Raw genomic sequence first — 22,276 nt, 5'->3', positions numbered from 1 at the left:
AATATGACACTTTTTGGTCGGTGTTAATCCGTTTTTTGGTCGATATGCGCCGACGTATTTTTTGAGATATATAATGTAATGATCAAGTTTTTGGGTGATATGTAACTAACCTTTAACTATTTATATATATATATATATATTTGAGTTTCACATTTATTAGTAATTAATGTACATTACGTGTAATGTGGTGCATAATATGAAAAATTTGACGAATTTCAAAGAATTGTGAAACGTTAACGCATTATCGATTTTATGTAATGTTACCGAATAATTGATAACCTATGAAATGTTGATGTTTGTGATTGCTGGATGTTGTTGTTTCGGTTTGATTTCCTCCGGAATTGCCGTTTGAAATTATAGGTAAAACAGACAAATTTCCTGGGCTAAACCAATGCAGACTGCACTGGTTCTGTTAACTGGTGTGAACGGCAATTAACTGCCTCTGGGTTTCAGCGGTTGTTAACTGTGGCTGGGGCAATTATGTAAATTACTTGTGTCAATAGGAAGCTTCCTATGTCAAAAAAGCAATTTTCTTTTTTAACATGTGATCAAACTATACTAAAGCAAAATAAAGCATTAGCAAGAAGGAAATGCGCACAAGGGTCAGGGCACATAATTGTCCTATGTGTTTTCAGTTTTAAACTATGTGGATTCTTCTTTCTGCGATTAGGATTGCCATCAATACACTTGATATCTACATCTTCACCATCTAGGTCGTTTATTGTTTGACTTCACAAAAGGATACATTTGAAGAATATTTTACGAAATTGGAGATTAAATTAAAACGTTAACATTCTTATGGACTAAATTAAAAGGGCACATGCTCCCTTGTGATCTTTTGGCTAGAGATCTATGCCTCAACCTTGGTGTTCTTTGAAGATTTTACTTTCTGAAAGTGTTGCTATAAAGTCGAAACTATTTGATTTCTAACATTACCGTCAACGCGTCATGACAATCACAATTAATATCGTTTAATAATGAACTTTGTGAGAAAGACAAACTCGAGAGATATTTTTTAGATTTGAGAACCAAATTAAAATATTTATATATATATTTTTTTTAATTCTCCAATTTTAAAAAAAAAGTAGTCCTAATAATTCAGAGTTCGGCAGAATGTAAGTAAAGTCTGGTCAATAACTATATCCATCAGAAGTTGAACGTTGAACTATGATCTCAAACGGTTTGTCCTAGAAGGAGTTAATTGACCACTTAAGTTCAATTATTTGTTTAAAATATTCATATTCTAATCAAATTGAGAGCTCATTTTTGTGGTTTACTTCTTTTTTATTAAGGAAAATAAAAAAAAATCTCTAAGATTCTTTTTATGTTTACAAGTAAAAAAAAACGCAAAAAGAAAATAGGAAAAGAAAGGCTAACGCCTAAGAAAAGAGATGCCTAAATCATCAATAAGCAACGAAGAATACAAATTTGTTTGGATTGAGCTTATTTCAAGCTTATGTAAATAATTAAATTTTTATGTTAATTCATAAGATTTTATTAACGAAAATTGTATATTTATAAATTATTTTTTCATAAATCACCTTAAAAAACTTAAAAATAATACATAATGCTTATTTATTTGCGTAAACTCTAAAATAAGTCAAATACAAATGGTATGAAAACCAAAGGGCTGCGACCACCAAACTGTAAGAACTTCTAGCACCCAACTTGGCTAAACAATTCGCAACGCAGTTGCCTTTCCGAAGAGTATGAGTAAACTCAACGAACCAACCCAATTCAATAATTTCTTAATCAAATTAATCAAGTTGTCAAACCTATGAAACACATCTAAGGGATCACGAATCAACTGAATCACAAAGAGAGAATCTGAATAACAGATGACCAACTGGCCAACCTAAACTCAAACCATGATACATAGCAAGAATCCCAACAAAACTCTCAAAGATTTGCTCAAACTAGATTGAAATGTTCGTTTTTATCCATATTTCTTGGAATTGATGTGCTAATGCGTTGGCTAATCTTTTATTTGTCTCACTTCATATAATGTCTTGTCTCGACTAATTTCTTTGTAGTATTTTTTTTTAAAGGTTAAAAATAAAAAACATTTTATTTTTAAATAAAAAAGAAAAGGCTTTGGGCTCTAGATGGCTGCAGAGAGAGCAGAAGGAAAGGAGGAGAGTATAGAAGTAGTGAGCGAGCACTGAACAGTCAGTAAAACCCCTCAGCCAGAGAGAGAGAGAGAGAGGGGCACACTGAACTCAACTGAACTCAACAATCAAAACGACGAACGACGACGTTTTCACTCTCCTCTCTGATTCTACAAATCAAACAAACGACGTTCGTTCGCGATTTGATTTGATTTGATTCCGAATTTCTGCATCATCACATCATTCCAAGTTGAATCTCGATTAATTAATTAGGTTTTAGCATTCACCGAAGAAGAAGAGAAGATGCAAGGTTTTACTCCAAATACCGATTTCTCCGAACTTCACTCTACCATGCGAGCCATCGAGTTAGCTAGCAACTCCATTCAGGTTTCTTCGTATTCCTCTCCGTTCTTAATAATACTATACTGTAATCGCAATAATCGCAATGCTCAATATAATCATGTTATTTTCAGATGCAAATCAGTCCAGCAGCTTCCGAAGCTATTATATTGTCATTAGGCCAATCTTCTCAACCATATAAGACTTGTCAGTTCATTCTTGGTTGGTCACACACTTTCATTATGTTTAAATGCTATACTTTTACTCAACTTTCATATACCACCATGCCGGGTTCTATTGCTCTTGTTTTTTTATCAATTTCTTTTGATCTAGGAGTTCTTTTTAATTTCCAATTACATGCTAGAATCTTGTTGTATAGGTGCTTTTGCATTTCACACCTGTCATTTAAAAAAAGAATCAAGACTGCTAGCTAGTAGCTATACACTCAAGATACTTAAAATCATAGAAAGGGAAGTAAAATCGTAAAAAGTACAATTGTAAGATTGTATAAAACTCATACACATGCATACAAAATAACACAAGTAAGATAGAGAGAAACTTAACGCACACTTGAAATACTTTTATAAATTTAAATTCGTAAGTATAAGAAAGTCCATAAGCAAGTTCTCACAAACTCATAACTTAATAAATCACAAAACAATACAAATGAGAGAAATTCAACAGAGACGGACGTAAAAAAGAAGGATGGATCAGGCAAGGAAGGGATGGACATAAACAATCGTAGGGAACAAGAAGGTTGCATAAATTAATGTAGGGCAGAGGAAAGTCACACACTGTTTTTAAAATAAAAATAATTAACAGGCATTTATTTTTTTTTATTTTAACAAAAAAACCCTATTTCCTAAACGGGGTTTCTTATTACCTGCATGCATAAATGGGTCTTCTTCTGATCTGCGTGCAGAAAATAGGTTCTTTTCCTAACCCTAGCAGCCGCCGCATGACCACCACTCCAAACCAGAATCGCAAAAACTCCAGAAAGATTGCAGATCAAATGATTGCACGATTAACAACAGCGATTCTACCCGATTTCACCAAAAACCGATTCTCTGTATACTCTTCATCACCGAGGGCAAGCACATTCACAAAATCGTATGATTGAAATCACAATTTTGACTAGCATGAGTAACACTATTTATGAATAGGTAAAATTTATGTGGATCCCACTAAATCACGTGGATTTCATTCCCTATACAGTGACACTCGTCTCCAATGTGGTCGGACCCACTTAAATTTCTTTCAATCATGGATAAAGGGCTAGAAAGAGAATATGTTGCTAGCTTATATAAAAAATAAGAATAGGGGGCATCTTATTTGTTATTTGGTTTTAGAATAATCTGTCTGTGATATTTATTCATTAAGACTTTATTAGGCGGTCTCTTAAAGTTTGTGCATTACTCTGGTTTAGATCATGCTGATACTGTAATGGTTTTGTTTATGCAGAAAATTCCTTGGTGGCAACTGCAAGATTTCAAGCTGCTGCAGCAATCAGAGAAGCTGCGATCAGAGAATGGGGTTTTCTCAATGCTGATGACAAAAGAAGCTTGATTAGGTCTGCTTAAACCTTTCAATCTACAAAATATGTTGCCCTTTTTGATACATACATTTTAAACCTTTTAAATATATATGTTGCCCTTTTTGTTTCGAAAATATATATTGCAGTTTTTGTCTTTGCTATGCAATGCAACATGCTAGTTCACCCGATAGTTATGTCCAAGCCAAAGTTTCTTCTGTGGCTGCTCAATTGATGAAAAGGGGTTGGTAAGTAGTGCAGTCTGTTAATTTTTCTTTCTTTCAGTTCAGATAATTGTCTGAATATTAACCTGCATTTACAACATTGTCTCATCTATAATAGAACATTGAACCATAGATTTTTTTGCTATAATCTCTTAGAAAATGACGTGGGAGAGAGAACAGTGTTGAATGAAACTTGTTTGTATTTCTGTTTCTCAATACAGTTATTCTGTTAAGGACCAAACACATACACACACAGTCACTGTTGGGACTACTGTGACAGACAGTTACCAAAAGTACATAATGTTATTGTCGAGTTAGGAATTTCACACGTCACAACAAAAGAGCAACAGTTACATATATACATGCTATAGAACAAACACATACAAGAGTTTAATCCCACCACCTCAGTCATACGCCAGCAACACCAACCATTGTGCTAAGGCTCTCTTTTTCTGAAATTCTAAAATTTAATTGCTTTAAGTAAATATTTGTTGCTTTTAATAAAATTATTATATAAACACTGTATTGTAAATATATGATATGGTTGCCTAATTATATGTCAATCAAATAAAATGAAAACTTTGTTTGCAACAAGTAATCCCGAATCCCTAAAAATGTGTGCAGTGTAGGCTGAGGACATGAAATATTTAAAAAGCTCCAAGCGACTTAGAATTAGAATAGTCTGATCATGTCATCATTCTTCCCCAACTATTTTGACCTGCAATATGTATTTTTTGAGATCATAATGAACAATAATGACTTTATTGGGAAACAATAAGAAATGCTATAAAAAAGATAGTTGAGGTCTAAATGGTTCATTCTTAATCTCTTTCTAATTGATCCGAGTGAATTGTGAATTGTGACCTTGTACAATTTTCTGTACAAATCTCTTTCTTCGCTGTTCTTTTGGTTGGTTGAGTTCCATGGGAAATATGCCTTGTACAAATCTTTGTAATTGAATTTTTGCACGGGTATTGGCTAGTATTGGTTGTTTTACCTAGCAAAAAACAAGTGGTTAGGTCAATGAAATTCCTTAACTTATTTAAGAGGAAATATAAGATTTTATTGTCACAGATATACTTTGCTTAAATTCTTTTGTTAGTATGAGAAGGCGTACCCAGTTTTATATTATAAAGAAGTGAAGCTACTTAGTTTTCTCCTAATATGTATAGTATAGCACTTTTACTTGTTTATTAAAGAACATTTGCTTCCCTTGAGATGTCTGTTTTTATAAGAGAGAGACCCGTATGTGCAAATGCATAAGTTACTTTACAAAAAATAGCACCTCCAATGTACAATATGGATGCTGTTTAAAATCAAATGCAGTAGGTCAAGAACCTCTGATATTTATAGTATCCTCTTTAGGGATTGGCTTTACTAGAATAACAACGAAAAAGTTTGACCTAGTTATATATAAAAAATAAATGATTTTAAGATATATCTTTTGTTGGACATGTTCTAATCGGAAACACATAATAGGAAAAGTTCTTTTATTTTTTTGGTATATATCATAGCAAGGCGATAATTTTAACCAAGAGTGAAAGATCGTTATGTTGTTGCAGATTAGTATTAGCTAAACTTTGAGGTTGTATATTCATCTTACTTATAGTTGGTTTGCCAATTTTTTTCTATATGTAGGCTTGAGGTAGTAGCTGCGGAGAAGGAAACACTCTTTTATCAGGTGCCCACATATTCTATGTCGTCAGTTTCTTTTGGATATTTAATCTTTTTGCATGTATTCTTCTTCTTCTTTCCCCTTTGACTCATGCTTCTGGACTCAAAATGAAGAATATTTTCATAACGCTAATTATATGCATGAAATGTATCGGTGGGCTGTCCAAATCCCCCATAATTGATTAACTGGTGACTATACAGCTGGAGTAAATATAAGTGCGTAGGTTGTGTTTTCTCTTTGAACAGAAACTATTGGCTTGCAGCTCTGGCATGGGATATGAACATATGAAATCCATTATTCCTGTGCACTACTAAATTATTGAACAGTTTATAGTAATATATTTAAGAATGCATTAAGGCATAATCTGTTCTTTGTAATAGACAAGTCAGTGTACCTCATCTATTGCCTTACTTAAGCCGACCCCCTATCCAACATGTAAAGTCTTCCCCAAATTCTAGAGGGAGAGTTATAGTTTAAAGAGAAATGATATTTGTACAAGCTATTTGTGACAACTTTTGGACAACTCTCTCTCTCTCTCTCATACTCACTCACTTGCTTTCTCTCTCTCTCTCTCTCTCTCTCTATATATATATATATATATATATATATATATATATATATATATATATATATATATATTGTTTTTGAACAACAAGAAGAGACGGAAAAAAAGCTGTCGCAGAAGGTGTTACGAAATGGTTGTACAAATATCATTACTTTAGGGAATTATATAAATTTTGATTTAAATAATTCAATTTCGTTTAACTCTTGGTGTAGCTGTTTATTCCTTACTTTGGGACCAAATTGGTTATTGGGCAGTAAAAATTGGAGCAGGTGTACTTGAAGCTATTCATGTAATAGGATTGTCTTTGACATCTTCAAATATATTGCAGGTGAACCAGGCAATTTTGGGCATTCATGGAGTAGATGTGCAGTTTGCTGGAATCAAATTTCTTGAATCATTGGTATGTGATACTTCATTTTATTTTATAGAAATTGTGCCATTTCCTTTTATTGTGACAGCTGTAAAAGATACCCGCTTTATATATTTATTAAATATCTATAGGTATCTGAGTTTTCTCCTTCTACTTCAAGTGCTATGGGCCTTCCAAGGGAATTTCATGAACAGTGTAGGAGATCCCTTGAGCGAGACTACATGAAGGTCTTTCCATTTAGAATATTTACGCTACATTACAGTTTTCACTTTTTGCTCTTGGGTTAATTGAAATTTTATCATTTGAATATTCATTCTACATTGCAGTTTACACTTTTGTTGTTAAGTTAATTGGGGTTTTATTATTAAAAATGACAGTTATTTATGCTTGTAAAGTTGATTGCTGGGTTAGATTAATTGTTTTCCCTTTTTTCTTTGTATTATTATTACCTATATTCTAGACATTCTACCAATGGACCCAAGAAGCTGCTTCCAGTGTTACAAATAGGATTATTGAATCTGACTCTGTTGTACCTGAGGTTAAAGTTTGTACCGCTGCACTGGATCTCATGCTTCAAATCCTGAATTGGGATTTTCGTAGCAATACCAGTGACACAAAAATAAATGTTTTCTCTGCTGGAGTTGGGCAAGATGGGGATTCTTTCAGAAGGCCTGAATGTCACCTTGTTCAGGTAATCAATTGGTTTGCTTATTAACAGTTTCCATGCATCGGGCAAAACATCAGAATTACATTACAGTTGTTACTACAAAATCATGTTATGAGTCTCCCACTGACGGCTCAAAATTCTGTTCTTGATGCTTACATGCAGCCTGGTTCAGATTGGCGTGATGTGTTGATATTGAGTGGTCATGTTGGATGGCTTTTGAGTTTATATGCTGCATTGAGGCCGAAGTTCACATATGAAGGCTACTGGCTTGACTGCCCTATTGCAGTCTCTGCTCGAAAGCTAATTGTACAATTTTGCTCTCTGACAGGAACTGTATTTCTTTCTGGTATAACTCTGTATAACTGTTTCCTCCACCGTCTTTATGCTGACTGTATGTGTATTTTCTTAGAACTAGTATCTTCCAAGTTGATAAATATTTTGCCTCTTTCTGATGAGAGGGAGTTAATTTGATGCATGGATTTTATAGAGGTGTCCAGTAGTTTTACTGATAGTAAGATCATTGATAAAATGTTGAATAAAACTTAAGGTGAGGATTGTCCACCACTTATAAACATATTTTTAGTGCATACCTCATCCAATGTAGGACACTTAGCACAGCCCCCTCACGCCCAGGACTGGACATCAAGAGTGTGACCCAAGTGGCCCGATAGCGGGTGGCCCAGCAGATCTTAGATATGTTCTGTTACCATCTTAGAATTTGGGTTGAGCCTATTGGGAAAACCCAAATCCCACATCGGATAGATAAGACTCTTGATAAGAGTTTATAAAGAGGAGGCACTCCCCACCTTATGAGCCGATTTTGTAAGCATCAGTTAGGAAATTAGGGCCTAACTCAACCCTTATAAAACCAGTTTATAAGGTGATAAATGCCTGCCACTTATAAACATATTTTCAAGGCATATCTCATCAAATTTGGGACTTTTCACAAAACTAATTAGCCCATAAACAAACTTTATCATTTTTTTGAGATATCTTCTAGAAAGAATGGGAGGAGAATGTAGGGATCCGGCTAACCTTCTAGAAGTAGATAATGTTTTGACATTATGAACACCTGTGACTACATTTTCAGTTCTTAACTAGATAACTAGTTGTTGCTAAAACGACCCCTGTTCAGTTAGGGGCATTTATTTGATTTTCTCTGATTATTTGCTACCGTGTTTTAGATGATGGGAAAATGCATGAAAGGCATCTCCTGCAACTCCTTTCTGGGATACTAGAGTGGGTAGACCCTCCTGATGCTGTTTCAAAAGCTATTGAAAATGGGAAAAGTGATAGGTTTGTAATGACCCACATACTTGTGCACATACCTGCCTCTACACAGTTCTATTTATTTACATCTGACCCTCAAATTGGTTCTGGTTTCATTCAGTGAGATGATTGATGGTTGTCGTGCAATATTAGCTATTGCAAATGTAACAACTCCTTGTGTGTTTGACAATCTCCTAAAATCTATGAGGTATTTCAATTGTATTTTGAATTTTTTGTAGGTATTTCTTTGTTTATCATATGATAGTTGAAATGAGTTAACATTTTGGTTGATGCTCCAGGGCTATTGGTACTCTTACCTTTTTGTCAATGTGGATGTCTGAAGTTATTAAAGTCCTCATAACTCGCAATACAGAAGACGGGACTTGGAGCTGGGAAGCTCGTGATATCTTACTGGATACTTGGACTGCCCTTCTAATGGTATTAATTCAAATATAATTATATGAAATAATTTTCTCTCCGACTTGGTCATTACGCTGAACGATTTAAATTGTTCTTCAGCCAATAAATACCATAACTGTGAATGATTTGCTTCCATCGGAAGGGATAAAAGCTGCTGCGAATCTCTTTGGTTTCATTGTAGAATGCGAGCTAAGAAGTAAAGCCTATATGAAACTTCCTATAGTGCTTTTTTATTTTCTTTTGTATTACTTGCTTTCTTTTTCCTCACATAGGTTTTTTCTCTCTTCTTTATGTTTAGTGGCCTCTGCATCAGCATTTAATGATGAGGGTGATTCAGATTATCTTCGTGCTTCAATATCTGGTACGGAAATTTGACAAAGATTTATAAAATCGCATGCGCCAGACCCAGAATTCAGTTGTCATTTTGTTTTTGTCAATATTGGCTTTCCTGTTACTGGACTTTGTTAAGTTGCTGTACTAAAGTAATAATACAGACAACATCACAAAGCAGTTACAGACAGCAGACTGAGTCCAATCTTGTATTTTGCCAAGGCGTGTTTGAGAACTCAATTTCGAGCTTAAATTTAAAGATTTTTCCTTGAAAATATGATTGTGTTTTTTGTTAATACCTATGAAAAGTAAATTTGAAGTAATGATGTGCTTAAATTATTTATGTGATTTACCATAGTTTCCTACAGTACAATTTCATTTATTTCTTTCATTTGTTCTTTTTTGAAAATAAATGCTGTTTTCTATGCAGCCATGGATGAAAGGTTAAGCTCATATGCGCTTATTGCAAGAGCTTCTATTGATGTTACAATCCCTTTGCTCACACACGTGTTTTCAGAGCGAGTCACACGCCTTAATCAGGTTGGTTTCATACTATGTTAGAGGATAATTTCTTGGATGAGAATTTTAAATAGGTCCTCTACAAATATACTTGTCTAGCTCCTCCCCTCTTCCGAAAGATTATTAATTTTCAGACCAAAAGATTGAGAGTAGCAATTGTTCGGAATGCGATAATTGGTATTGGTAATTGATTAAACTGCAAAACTGTGATCTGTGATTGCTCAGATTTCAAAAAATGTGATGTTAGTCGCAGGGTGGAAAGAAGCAATATATGGAGGTAGGCGGGGACTTCGGGATTGAGGAGGAGGTAATTAGCCCCAGTTTATAGGAGGTAGGTAAAGAAGGTTGCTTGACAGAGTGACAATGGAAGGCTGCTTGACTGCATTCCATATATTGATATAAGGAATCCTCAAAAGTAATTAAGCAAGGAGCTCTCAACTCGGAAATATTCCTATATTTCATTTTCATTCCAAGCACAATGTCCACAGCATGAAACCACGACCAGTCTCCAGCTCTTCAATTTTATCACCTCTCTTACTCCACTACCTTATATAAAATCGACTCCACCTGTCATAACCCACCGAACTTTAAGTATTCTAAGGAATCTAGTAATTAGACTCTAATTAGCAAGTAATTAACTAACTACAACCATATTCCTTGCCCTAGATTGTTGCTGTTAGAATGTAACTTTTTTACCATCTATTTGCTAACAAAAGATAAATCAATCTTTCTAGGATTCCCTGCCTTAGAGCTGCTCTTACAAGGAAAAGGTCCCAACTTTAAACATCGAGCAAACATTTTAATTCAGCTTTTAACATACTGTCCACTACCCATGTAATCATACAGAGTCATGGGTGTACAAGACCAAAGAATAATGCTTGGCACCTACCAATTTTGTGAATGTTTGGTATCTACAAAGACTAGTTTTGTAGATCCAGATAATGCAAAAAATGAGTTGGTTATTAGTTCTTTATTAATTAATATATACCATGAGTTTTTGTTGAGTTTTAACCACTGTTAAAACCAATGAGTCACACTTAGCACAACAATAATATCTATCTCAAATGCTTACTCGAATTTTTCAATTCAACTTAATCTCATAGAATTTCTCATTATTTTTTTGTCTGTTTGTGTTTTTGTATTATCTCATCCGTCCATCATAAATATTCTATTATAAGTTACCAGAGCTATTACCATAGCTAAAATTATCCCTTGATTTGTAGGGAAGGGGCATTATTGACTTGACTGAAACTATGGAAGAACTTTATTCATTGATGCTCATAATTGGCCACGTAATTGCAGATGAAGGGGAGGGGGAAATGCCACTGGTATGTGGATATAGTTTCTCCTTATTCTCTGACTCAGAAATGTTCTTTAGTAAACTACAAATCTTTTTCTTTTTGAATGAAAGGAATCTTTATAGACAGCAAAAACTCCAGGAAAAAAACTCCAGATTTCCTCAAACAATGTCAACATGATACATAGAAAGGAGAGTTGGAATGCGAGAAAAATTTCCTATTTAATATACTGAATACTGAGGCTATGATCATCTCTATAACTACTGATACTTGCAATGCAAGATGTTCATCTACAGAAACGATAACTGTTAACTAACTGAGGCTGTTGCTTAGGTTAAGAGATAGTTATAGTGACTGGAAGCTTTTGGATCCTATCTCAGTATTCTCAATTGTATAGAATAGTGCATCATCTTCTATTTTTCGACCTTTAACCCTTATTATTTTTCATATGTTGATGGAAATGTGTAATGCAAACATTAATTTAATGCTATGTCATGTTTTATATTTAGGTTCCTAATGCCATACAAACTCATATAGAATAGTGCACCATCTTCTATTTTTCCACCTTTAACCCTTTTTATTTTTCACATGTTGATGGCAATGTGTAATGCAAACATTAATACCTTTAGTACAACAGCCAAGCCTTATCCCCCTAAGTGGGGTCGGCTACATGGATCAAATTACGCCATAATGTTCTATGATACACCACATTTGGATCCAACTCATTAACCTATATTATTTTTCACATGTTTGCTCTATGACATGGAGCAAACATTAATATCTTTAACCCTTATTATTTTTCACATGTTGAAGACGATGTGTAATGCAAACATTAATTTAAGGTTGTCATGTGTGATATTTAGGTTCCTAATGCCATACAAACTCAATTTGTTGTTAATTCTGTGGAAGCAGATAAACATCCTGTTATTTTACTTTCCAGGTACGGTACTTTTCTTCTCTTTTCTGGAATTTGTTGTTTGTACTGAGTTCCTGCTAAGATTTTCTGTAAATTATGTTTGTGAACCTTGTTCAGATATTAGCACTTTTTTGCTTTGGCTCTGTTAAAATTGTTGTTAATAGTACCTTTTACGAATTGTTGATTTATCATCTACTTCTCATCTTACATTTGATCTTTTTTCTTTTTAGTCACTTCTTCCTTTTGGTCCATATTGCCTTACAAAACCACAGTTGAATGAGCAGCCCTCATATCTGCTTTTGTAAATTTTACTTTGCCTACTCTGGTTGATAAGTACATCAATTAGCATGTGGTAAAATGATTTTACTGTCCCTTTACTGAACTAATGTTCTCTGTTGTTGAAATTTATGTATAGCTCTGTTATTCTGGGATTCCTTGCTTATGGGGCATGTAGGTGTATATCTCAATATATTTACACCCAAGCATGTGCACACTGTAGCATTGTGTGTTTATGAATGGGGATCGATCGACATTTGTGCAAAAATTGGAAGACTTGCCTGTCATGTTTTTCTTACCAGCTTTTAGGAAACTTGGAGTAAACTATTGACATTACTTATGGAAACTAAATAAGTAGACAATATTTTCTTTTGTCCAAAAGTATGGTGTACTCTGAAAAATTCCAAGAAACTCTATAACAGAGGAGAGTTTTGAGAGAAAACTGAATCTTTAACTGTATTTCCTAATTGTTATATATATATATATATATAAATGAGAGAGAGAGGGAGAGAGAGAGTAATTGCCTCAACTGTGGCCCTCAGCTCACTAAAGCACAATGCTTAGAACAGAATTATATAAAAACTCTAGACCCGGTTTCACGCATACTCTTTGCAAGCGGTAGAATAAAGTAGATTTTTACATGGATATTAACCTCTGTAAAGGGTATATAAAGAATTTTTCGAAATTTTTACATGGATATTAACCTATGTAAATGGTATATAAAGAATTTTTAGATCAATTGAAGTAAAGCCATAATATCTCGCTTCTTTTTAATTAATGCAGTACAATCATAAAATTTGCTGAGCAGTGCCTAAATCCAGAAATGAGAGACTCAGTTTTTAGTCCCCGGCTTATGGAGGTAATTTATTTTATTTTATTCATTTATCTTACATAAGCTTTCACCTCGACAGTATTCTTTTTGACTTGTTATAGACATAAAAAACCTAGATATGTTGCCTTGTTATCTTCTGGCCTTATTTTAATAGTAGACTATGTCCCTGAGAAACGGATACATACGATAGTCTATAAGCTTTTCCATGTACAGAACTTTATTAAACTATACCCATGATCTAGTGCACCATTTTTTCTACACTAACTATTTTCTTTTATTTAAACAACTTGCACTTTTTTAAAAACTACACCGAAATTAATCTTGGTTGTGTATGACATCATATATGCCATTTCCGACAAGGTACTGCTTTACCTTATCACTCTTCTAAATTTATGTTCTATGCAGTCAATTATATGGTTCCTTGCAAGGTGGTCTAGCACATATCTAATGTCTTCCGATGGGATTGGAGAGAAAATATTAGATTCAGGTCATCATTATGAGCATAGTTCAAAAAAGGTGTTGCTTAGTTTCTTTGGAGAGCATAACCAAGGGAGAGTTATTCTTGATATTATTGTTCGTATATCTTTGATTACACTGACATCATATCCAGGGGAAAAGGATTTGCAGGTTTGTGTTTTAAACTCCTATCATTTTCATTAGTTTGGATGTTCTCGTTTAAATCAAGTATTTGACATAGTTGTTACCTGGTCCATCTGTATTTACTTATGTAAAGTATACACTCAAACTCAGATGTTTACAGTTACGGTCCTCACATGCTTATGTATTTGAAATTGTCAATATAAATATATTTCGTAAACATATATCATAGGTGTTGTGAATAGTGATGATCAATCTGATCCTACACACTGTATATGATCTATTTGTAGATAATCAATTTCTAATCCTCATGGGAGATTATCATTGCATGATAAAAAAAAAAAAAGTCAAGTATATTTTCCATCCAAAATTTGGTATAGGCCATGTGATTTATATTAAGATCACAAGTCACGGAAATTTCGGGAGGACCGAAGGGATGTTTAAGAAAACAGACTAGAACATTTTCATGTGATTTATATTATCCATAATTTGATGAGACTTTTAAACTTTGTGGTTGGGCCTAGCACAACCCCACAAAACTGGCTTGTGAGGTGAGTATTGCCCCAACTTATAAACACGTTCATGTCATCTTTTATCCGATGTGGGACTCTTTAACACACACCTTCACGCCCAATACTATTGAGCTTAGTGCGTGGATATAAATGGTGGGTGGCCCGATAACGGAAACCAATGGATCTTGGAAAAAGCTCTGATACCATCTTAAACTTTGTGGTTGAGCCTAACACAAGCCCACAAAACCGGGTTGTGAGGTGAGGATTGCCCCAACTTATAAACACATGTTCATGCCATCTTTTATCCGATGTGGCACTCTTTAACATAGACTAAACACATGTACATTTAGTTATTTCTAATTTGGAAATGTTGTTCTGGGAAATACTGGAATAAATAGAAAACCCCCTGATTCCAAGGTTCTTCTTAATTTAATATTTGCTGCATGGTTGTTATTTTTTTTCCAGGGCCTCACATGTTATATGTTACTTCATTCACTGGTGCAACAGAGGCATATATGTGTTCAACTTGTTGCCCTGGTGAGTTAGTACTTGTACTTTTATATTGACAAAACATCAAAATCTGCAACTTTATCTGGATGCAAACTTAAGAATCTGTATATATCTTGAAATGATATAATTTTTTGTTGATGCGCAATTCAAGTTTAGTCGGTAGCTGCTTGCATATGAAGGTTAAAAAGGTGAATAGGGAAACTCTGAAAAAATTATTGTCTTGTAAAATTACAGGGAGTGTTTCAAATATATAAGCTCTATCTCTCTCCTAATTAAAGGGTTACAAATTAAGCCAATCCCTACAACAGCTCCCTCTTAAACGATATAAAGGGTTACAAATTAAGCCAATCCCTATTAAGGGTTTCAAATATATAAGTTCTATCTCTCTCCTAATTAAACCATCTCTCCTTGTAACACTCCCTGTAACAGCTCCTAGTTAAATGGATCAAATTAAACCATAATGTTCTATCATAAACCATATTTGGATCCAGCTCATTAATCCCCAAATCTTTCCAATAGTTTCTCTTATAGTTTTTCTAGTTCTTCCTCTGCCTCTAGTGATCAGACTATCCTCCATCTGATCTACTCTCCTTAGTACAGAATTTACAAGTCTTCTCTCGACATGCCCAAACCACCTAAGCCTATTTTCCACCATCTTTTCTACTATAGGCGCTACCCCAACTCTCTCTCTAATGTTATCACTTCTGATCCTATCCCGTCTAGTCTTACCACACATCCAACACAACATCCTCATCTCCCCTAGACTTATTTTATTCTCGTGTTGGTTCTTAACCACCCAACACTCCATTCCATTCATCATAGTCGGTCTTGCAGTTGTCCGATAAAATTTTCCCTTAGTTATATTGAAATTAAAACTATATAAACATAAATCCTAGTTAATTCATGGTTTGTTAGTGAGTGCCTCAAGGGAAATGGTTTAGAGGCATTTGATGCACTTCATTAAATGCCTCTAATTACTAAACAAAAAGTATTAATAAATTCTCAAAAAATCAAATAGTCTTTGTATTTCAAATCTCAATATAGCGAATGCTTCTTTTCATTGCATACTTTCTGCTTTTGTTCCATTACTTTCATGTATCCAGGACACCTTCAGTAACCTTTCACATTTTACGCTAGTGATTGCTTAAACAAAAGTAATATTATTGGAGGATCACTGTCTTGAATTTCTGATTGCTTATGCAGAATTCATGGCATGAACTGGCGAATGCATTTTCTACTGAAAAGACTTTATTCTTGTTGGACATTTCTCATCAGGTAAGAACTTATCGACTTCCACTACTAGCTACTTTGTTGCTGTCAGCTATTGCCTAAATGCCATTGGTTTTTTGCTTCAGAGATCTCTTGCACAAACACTTGTTCGATCAGCTTCAGGTGTGAGAAATTCAGAAGAGTCGAGTCAGTGAGTATTTATCTCAATTCTTAATCTATAGTTTCAAAAATTTCACGACACCGTGTAAAATTTTGTCTGTTTGTATATAAGGTATGTAAGGAATCTCATGGGTCATATTGCAACATATATAGTGGAGATGTCTAGCAAGAGTAATCTTAAAAACGTTGCCCAACAACCAGATATCCTCCTGTCGGTGAGGACACAAACAATTATTTTATTCTCATGTTTATATGAAAATAGCTCCTCAATGTCATCATTGATATCCTTTAGGTCAGCTGCATGTTAGAACGGCTACGTGGAGCTGCAAGTGCTTCTGAACCTCGAACACAGAAAGCTATATATGAGCTAGGATTCTCTGTAATGAATCCCATACTAGTTTTGCTTGAAGTATATAAACATGAGGTAACATTCACATTTTCTTGTATTAGTTTGTTTAATATATCCTTGATGCTCTTGTTACACAAGTGTGATTTCCAGGACTATCTTATACTTATGGTGAACATTTTCGTATTATCCTTATAATATGTCCCTTTTCTAGATTAATTATAATTTGTATTCCTTTTCATTTTATCTTCAATTAGACATGCGTGTCTAAACTTGCTATTTTGTACTTGAATGTTGCTATTGCTTAGTCTGCAGTTGTCTACCTGCTACTAAAATTTGTAGTCGATTGGGTTGATGGACAAATTACATACTTGGAGGCCCAAGAAACTGCTGCCGTTGTTAATTTCTGCATGCGTTTGCTTCAGCTGTATTCATCTCACAATATTGGCAAGGTAACTTTCTTTTATCACTTATGCTGTTTTATATGGGAAAATACTTCAGCTTGGGAGGAACATTGTGACTAGTTGAAGATATGCTCTTTTGAATGTTGCTCTGAATGGCATTATTGCCTTAGACATGGCTAGAACTTTTGTTATGGTACTTCAAAGATTGTGGAGACTTACTTTTCGCTTCCATGTTCTAAGTTTGTTTGGGCGCATTCTGTTGCTATCATTAAATTGATTTAAATAGAATAATTCATGTATGAATAGGTTTTTAGCTCCGTCTCTTTTAAAAGGAATTTTTTTTTTTTTTTTTTTTAATGTATTTAGGGATTTTTATTGTTTGGGGGAAATAAGGATTTGTAGGTTGTATCCTCAAGCTACCTCTTCAACTTGAAATCTAATCCCTTTTAAAGATTTCAAATTGTACTAATGAGGTTTCAATCTGGTTGAACCAATTTACTAATCTTGTGAGATTAGATCGACAATAAAGACAATCTTTAGAATCATATTACCTGCAGTATTAGTAGTCAATGATTACGCTTTTTTCTGTTAGTTATATATTATGGGATACAAAGAACCGTGTTTATTTTCAGTCCTTTATTTTTGCTTTAGTTTTCTTTTTAATCTGTATAATCCAACAAGATAATCGTTTTTGTTATGTCATGTGAAATCAATATGATATTGTTATCAGTATTTGTAAAGAAAACCCACAGTCATTGCTAATTTGCTTTTACTTTTTCTTTATGTTAAACAAAGATCCATCAAATCCCTTTTTGCTCTCTTTTAGATATCGCTAAGTCTTTCAAGCAGCTTACTTAGTGAGGCACAAACAGACAAGTATAAAGATTTGCGTGCGCTTCTTCAACTTCTTTCAAGTCTTTGTTCTAAAGACATGGTAAGGTTTTCTTTCTGTAAATTTCAGATTGGCAATTGGAAAGAGATCTACCTTTACCTCATGCTTCTTAAAATTGGACCAACTTAACTGAAAATAACTGATTTGGCAGATTGATTTCTCGTCAGATTCAATTGAGGCCCAAGGCACTAACATATCTCAGGTGGTATCATTATTACATTTTGCTGTTTCATGTAATGTTAGATAATGAATCTCTAAAGCATTGATCTTGCAGGTGGTTTACTTTGGACTTCACATAGTCACACCGCTGATTTCTATGGACCTTTTGAAATATCCCAAACTTTGTCATGATGTAAGATATTGATGTACGATGTAGAAGGAATACTGAATTCATTGTTTTCCCAAAGCTGATACCATATGATTTATTGCAGTATTTTTCTCTCCTGTCACATTTGTTGGAGGTTTATCCAGAAACATTTGCACAACTAAATAGTGAAGCCTTTAATCATATACTCGGAACTCTTGATTTTGGTCTCCACCATCAGGTCATAATATATTTGTAAATGTTGCTTTTATTCTTTAATAATCGACATTGTTTGATGATGGGTTTAACCATGTTTCTGGTTCTGAAAATATGGCATTTTTCAGTCCCTACATAACCAAAATAATGTTTTCAATCGTTAAAAGCAATTCCTGGTAAGGACTGAAGACATTATTTTTGCTGTTGTTAAATTTAGACTAAAATCAAACAAATTCAAATGGGGATTATTTCAAAAAGCATTATATGTTTTCAAAAACCAAAGAGGCTACAAATTAAGTCTATGTAATGAGACACAGTAAGAGGCTACAAAGATTGAGATTGAGAAACTTCTAAGTGTAGAGAAACTTCTAAGTAGAAAATTTCTTCATTACAGACTATACTTCTCAAGTCTAAATAGTTATTTCCTTGGTGATTGTTGCAGGATGTAGATGTGGTTAGTAAGTGTCTCAGAGCTCTGCAAGCTCTTGCTTCTTACCACTACAAAGAGACTGGTAATGGTAATATTGGCTTGGGTGCGCATGCAATGGGTCTTAAGGATTCAAGTGGGGAGGTTCAGGAAGGCCTTTTGAGCCGCTTTCTTCGTTCATTGCTGCAGTTACTCTTTTTTGAAGATTACAGGTGCGAATGCAAATGAATTTCTTTTTCTTTCTGTATTCTTACTTTTACCCATCCCTGCCATCGTTTGGGCCTGCCAATGATGTTATCTCTGTTTAGGGTTGGAATTTAGTTTATGTAAATCAAATATTGTTACATCTTAAAGTACATCCACATACTTATTATCAGTACTTCATATGAATTCATAATATATGCCCGATGATTTAGAGTTGCGAACAAGTTAAAGTGCCTTCTCTTCTAGTTTAAATCTCAAAGTAGGCAATATATCATGAGTCAATACTACTGCAAAACCACATTGTAACTAACAGTATTGCCTTGTTACAGTTCTGATCTAATCAGTGTTGCAGCAGATGCTCTCCTTCCCCTAATCCTTTGTGAAAAAGGCTTGTATCAGGTATGTTGCTCTAACATGGATTTGGTAAAAATTCCAAACTGTAAATAACTTTTTAGTCCATGTAACATACACCTTTTTCAGTATACTCCCTTACAAAAATTACTGTCGGTATTAGTCCCTGAAACATAGGCAAATTGCTTTTTTTCCTTGTTTGTTTGGTTTTAGTCCCTATAATATTTTTTTCATATAACCATTTTGGAATCAGAGGTGCCTATGGGACAGGTTGTGACAAATGTTTACGATATTTTTGTCCATATTTACTTCTAAATTTCTTCATTGAATCTAGCTCAAGATGGGATGATTGTCTAAGCCAAGCCTTATAAGAATTACTTTGGCCATATCACAGGTCAACGATAGCTCTTAATAATCAACACACATGGCAGGCAATAATATGAATATGGACAAATATTGTAGGGACTAAACCAAAACAAGGACTATTCAAACTGGCAAGTTTTTTATCTCTAGACTATGAAACCAAAGTTTTTATATAATATTGAGACTAAAAAGTTATTTAAGCCAAAATTTGATGATGAATATGCAAGTAACTTTTCTTATCAGGATTTTACATCTAGGTTTTTGCTCAATTTCCATTTAAATCCCTTTCAAATCAATGTAGATTATTCATTGTTCTGTTTTAGCAACTACACTTTCAAGTTAATTAGTTTTTTTTGGCTGTACTTTACCAAAATCTATGAAGCCCGGATACTACAAAACAGAGACGTACCCGTATCGGATACCGATACTCCACGGATACTCGCGGATACGTACCCACGAAGTATCTCAATTAATTATTTTGATTTTTTAAAAATATTTTATCGGATACTTATATGATACTCCGCAGATAGACAAGGATACTTCTAAGATACTTCACGTATGCGTATCCTAGAAAAAGATGAAGGGTAAAAAAGTTAGACAATGTTGTAAAAACTCAGTAGAGATGTATATGATTCAATTTTAGATATGCATCAATAAAATTGTTTCCTGACGAACCACTTAAAATTATACTTCTTGTGGATGAAGGAGAGATAGGTGATTCAGTTAATCAACATTAGATAAAATTTGTGTTGAGTTCTTTTAATGATGTTTCTCTTGATATCCCAACATATGAAAATATAATATGGTTTATAAGAAAACTTTACATTTTTTTTTAATTTTGATCACATGTATTATTTATAAAAAAATTGTGACTTTTATAATAGTATAATAATGAAGGGTAATCAATGTTTATTTTCTTCAAGTATTTTACATACATATAAGTTTTATTATAAAAAAATTGTTATCGTATCCTTAATTTAAAAATATTCACCTATCCGCGTACCCGTATCGTATCATACCCACACCCGTATCCGGGCTTCATAGACCAAAATGGAGCACCGATTGGAATCAACATTAATCCTATTATTGTCGGTTACCCTACCTGGACTTGCATTTTTAGAAGTTTGTAAATAATACCTATTCACTATGCACTATTCTAACACATACTCAAGTCTTCCTAGTATGATTTTCACTGCATTTATTGAATGATTCCATAGAGGTCCTTTTTCTTTACAGAGATTGGGCAATGAATTGATAGAGAGACAAGCAAATCCAAATCTCAGATCAAGGCTGGTAAATGCGTTGCAGTCTCTTACCAGTGCAAATCAGCTTTCTTTCTCCCTTGATCGAATAAATTACCAAAGATTTAGAAAAAATCTGAATAACTTCCTTGTTGAAGTTCGTGGGTTTTTAAAGACCGTGTGAATATTTATGTGACTTAAATTGTATAAAGCTTCGAAAGAAGAGCTGACCTCACTACTTGAACCAGCCGCTGGAGAAGAAGAAATAGAGGCAAGCAAATTTTTTGGCATTACAGAAAACATTCAACGCTATGCTAGGCCTTCTTGGATTTACAGATCACTCAGGTTGTATGCAAAAGCTTTTCATTGGTTAGTCATAGACTTGAGAAAAGCATAAAACCTATCTGAAGATCCAAGGAGCAATTTAGTGACAAAGTGGTTGTCAAGTAAAATTCTTTTCTTCAAACTGCATTTTGGGCAGATGTATATTTTCCTTATTCTGAAAAGTGTATGTTTCATATTTATGCTCTATTGTACAAGCAGACAATATGTTAGAGATATTGTACCATTTCTAAGCTTGTGCAGACTTAAGGTTATAGGAAACTTGATTCTTGAAAGTATCAGAATGCTAAATGAGTTATTTTATCCTCTTTTTTTTTTTTTTTTTTTCAATTACGGTTGTAATATTTATATATGCCTGCATCTTATTTTTGGTGCCTCTCCATGTTATGTTAAGAAGCTCTTTACACATGGATGTGTACATGTATTATATTAACTTCGATATTTAGCATATAAATTTATGCTGAGTTCTTCGTTTGATTGACTAGAAAAGGTCATTATCCTTTCATAATTTGTCACGACATACATTTTGCACAAGTTGTTATGCTTAGATCAAAACTGGATAGGGATGGCCCCTCAATGAAAATAAATTGGATAGGTCAAACTTGTATTCATGTTCAGCCTTTTTATACATATTTCGATGCGTGTAAAAGGCTTTACTATACATTTTATTTTACAAGACCGAAGAACTCCATTGGAATTACGGTGTCAAAGGAGCAGTTTTCAATTTTCACAAGCATCTCTTATCTGACTGACAAGAGAAATGGAAATTGACAGCAAGTCAAATTTTTAATGTGTGTTGATTGAAGATGATGATCAACGGTCGCACTGCATCATCAACG

The 22,276-nt window shown here is 33.9% G+C and overlaps 1 protein-coding gene across 3 annotated transcripts; it reads left to right on the top strand.

Moving 5' to 3' along the window:
- Positions 1–2,105: 2,105 nt before the first annotated feature.
- Positions 2,106–21,753, top strand: LOC25499719 (exportin-4). Of its 3 annotated transcripts, XR_005642911.1 has the most exons (33): positions 2,108–2,495; positions 2,582–2,669; positions 3,909–4,017; positions 4,128–4,226; positions 5,841–5,883; positions 6,771–6,842; positions 6,944–7,039; positions 7,273–7,503; positions 7,642–7,825; positions 8,664–8,775; positions 8,870–8,956; positions 9,048–9,186; positions 9,268–9,364; positions 9,467–9,529; positions 9,929–10,038; positions 11,241–11,345; positions 12,179–12,255; positions 13,291–13,366; positions 13,745–13,966; positions 14,914–14,985; positions 16,162–16,233; positions 16,314–16,378; positions 16,460–16,562; positions 16,640–16,771; positions 17,002–17,145; positions 17,924–18,031; positions 18,141–18,191; positions 18,264–18,341; positions 18,421–18,534; positions 18,952–19,148; positions 19,470–19,539; positions 19,886–19,985; positions 21,091–21,224. XR_005642911.1 is itself a non-coding variant. In XM_024770269.2 (32 exons), the coding sequence occupies exons 1-32, from the start codon at positions 2,412–2,414 to the stop codon at positions 21,277–21,279; spliced, it is 3,489 nt and encodes a 1,162-aa protein (XP_024626037.1). In that variant the 5' UTR covers positions 2,109–2,411; the 3' UTR covers positions 21,280–21,753. The 3 variants fall into 3 exon arrangements, 1 of the variants encoding a protein (XP_024626037.1); XM_024770269.2 differs by lacking the exon at positions 19,886–19,985 and having other exon boundaries at positions 2,109–2,495; positions 21,091–21,753; XR_003006930.2 differs by lacking the exons at positions 18,141–18,191; positions 18,264–18,341; positions 18,421–18,534; ... (2 more) ...; positions 19,886–19,985; positions 21,091–21,224 and having other exon boundaries at positions 2,106–2,495; positions 17,009–17,145.
- Positions 21,754–22,276: the final 523 nt, after the last annotated feature.

This window comes from Medicago truncatula, chromosome 7 (assembly GCF_003473485.1).
Source record: "Medicago truncatula cultivar Jemalong A17 chromosome 7, MtrunA17r5.0-ANR, whole genome shotgun sequence".
NCBI classification, from domain to species: Eukaryota; Viridiplantae; Streptophyta; class Magnoliopsida; order Fabales; family Fabaceae; genus Medicago; species Medicago truncatula.
The sequence above is the reverse complement of the archived record's forward strand: the minus strand, read 5'-3'. Positions and strand labels throughout refer to the sequence as shown.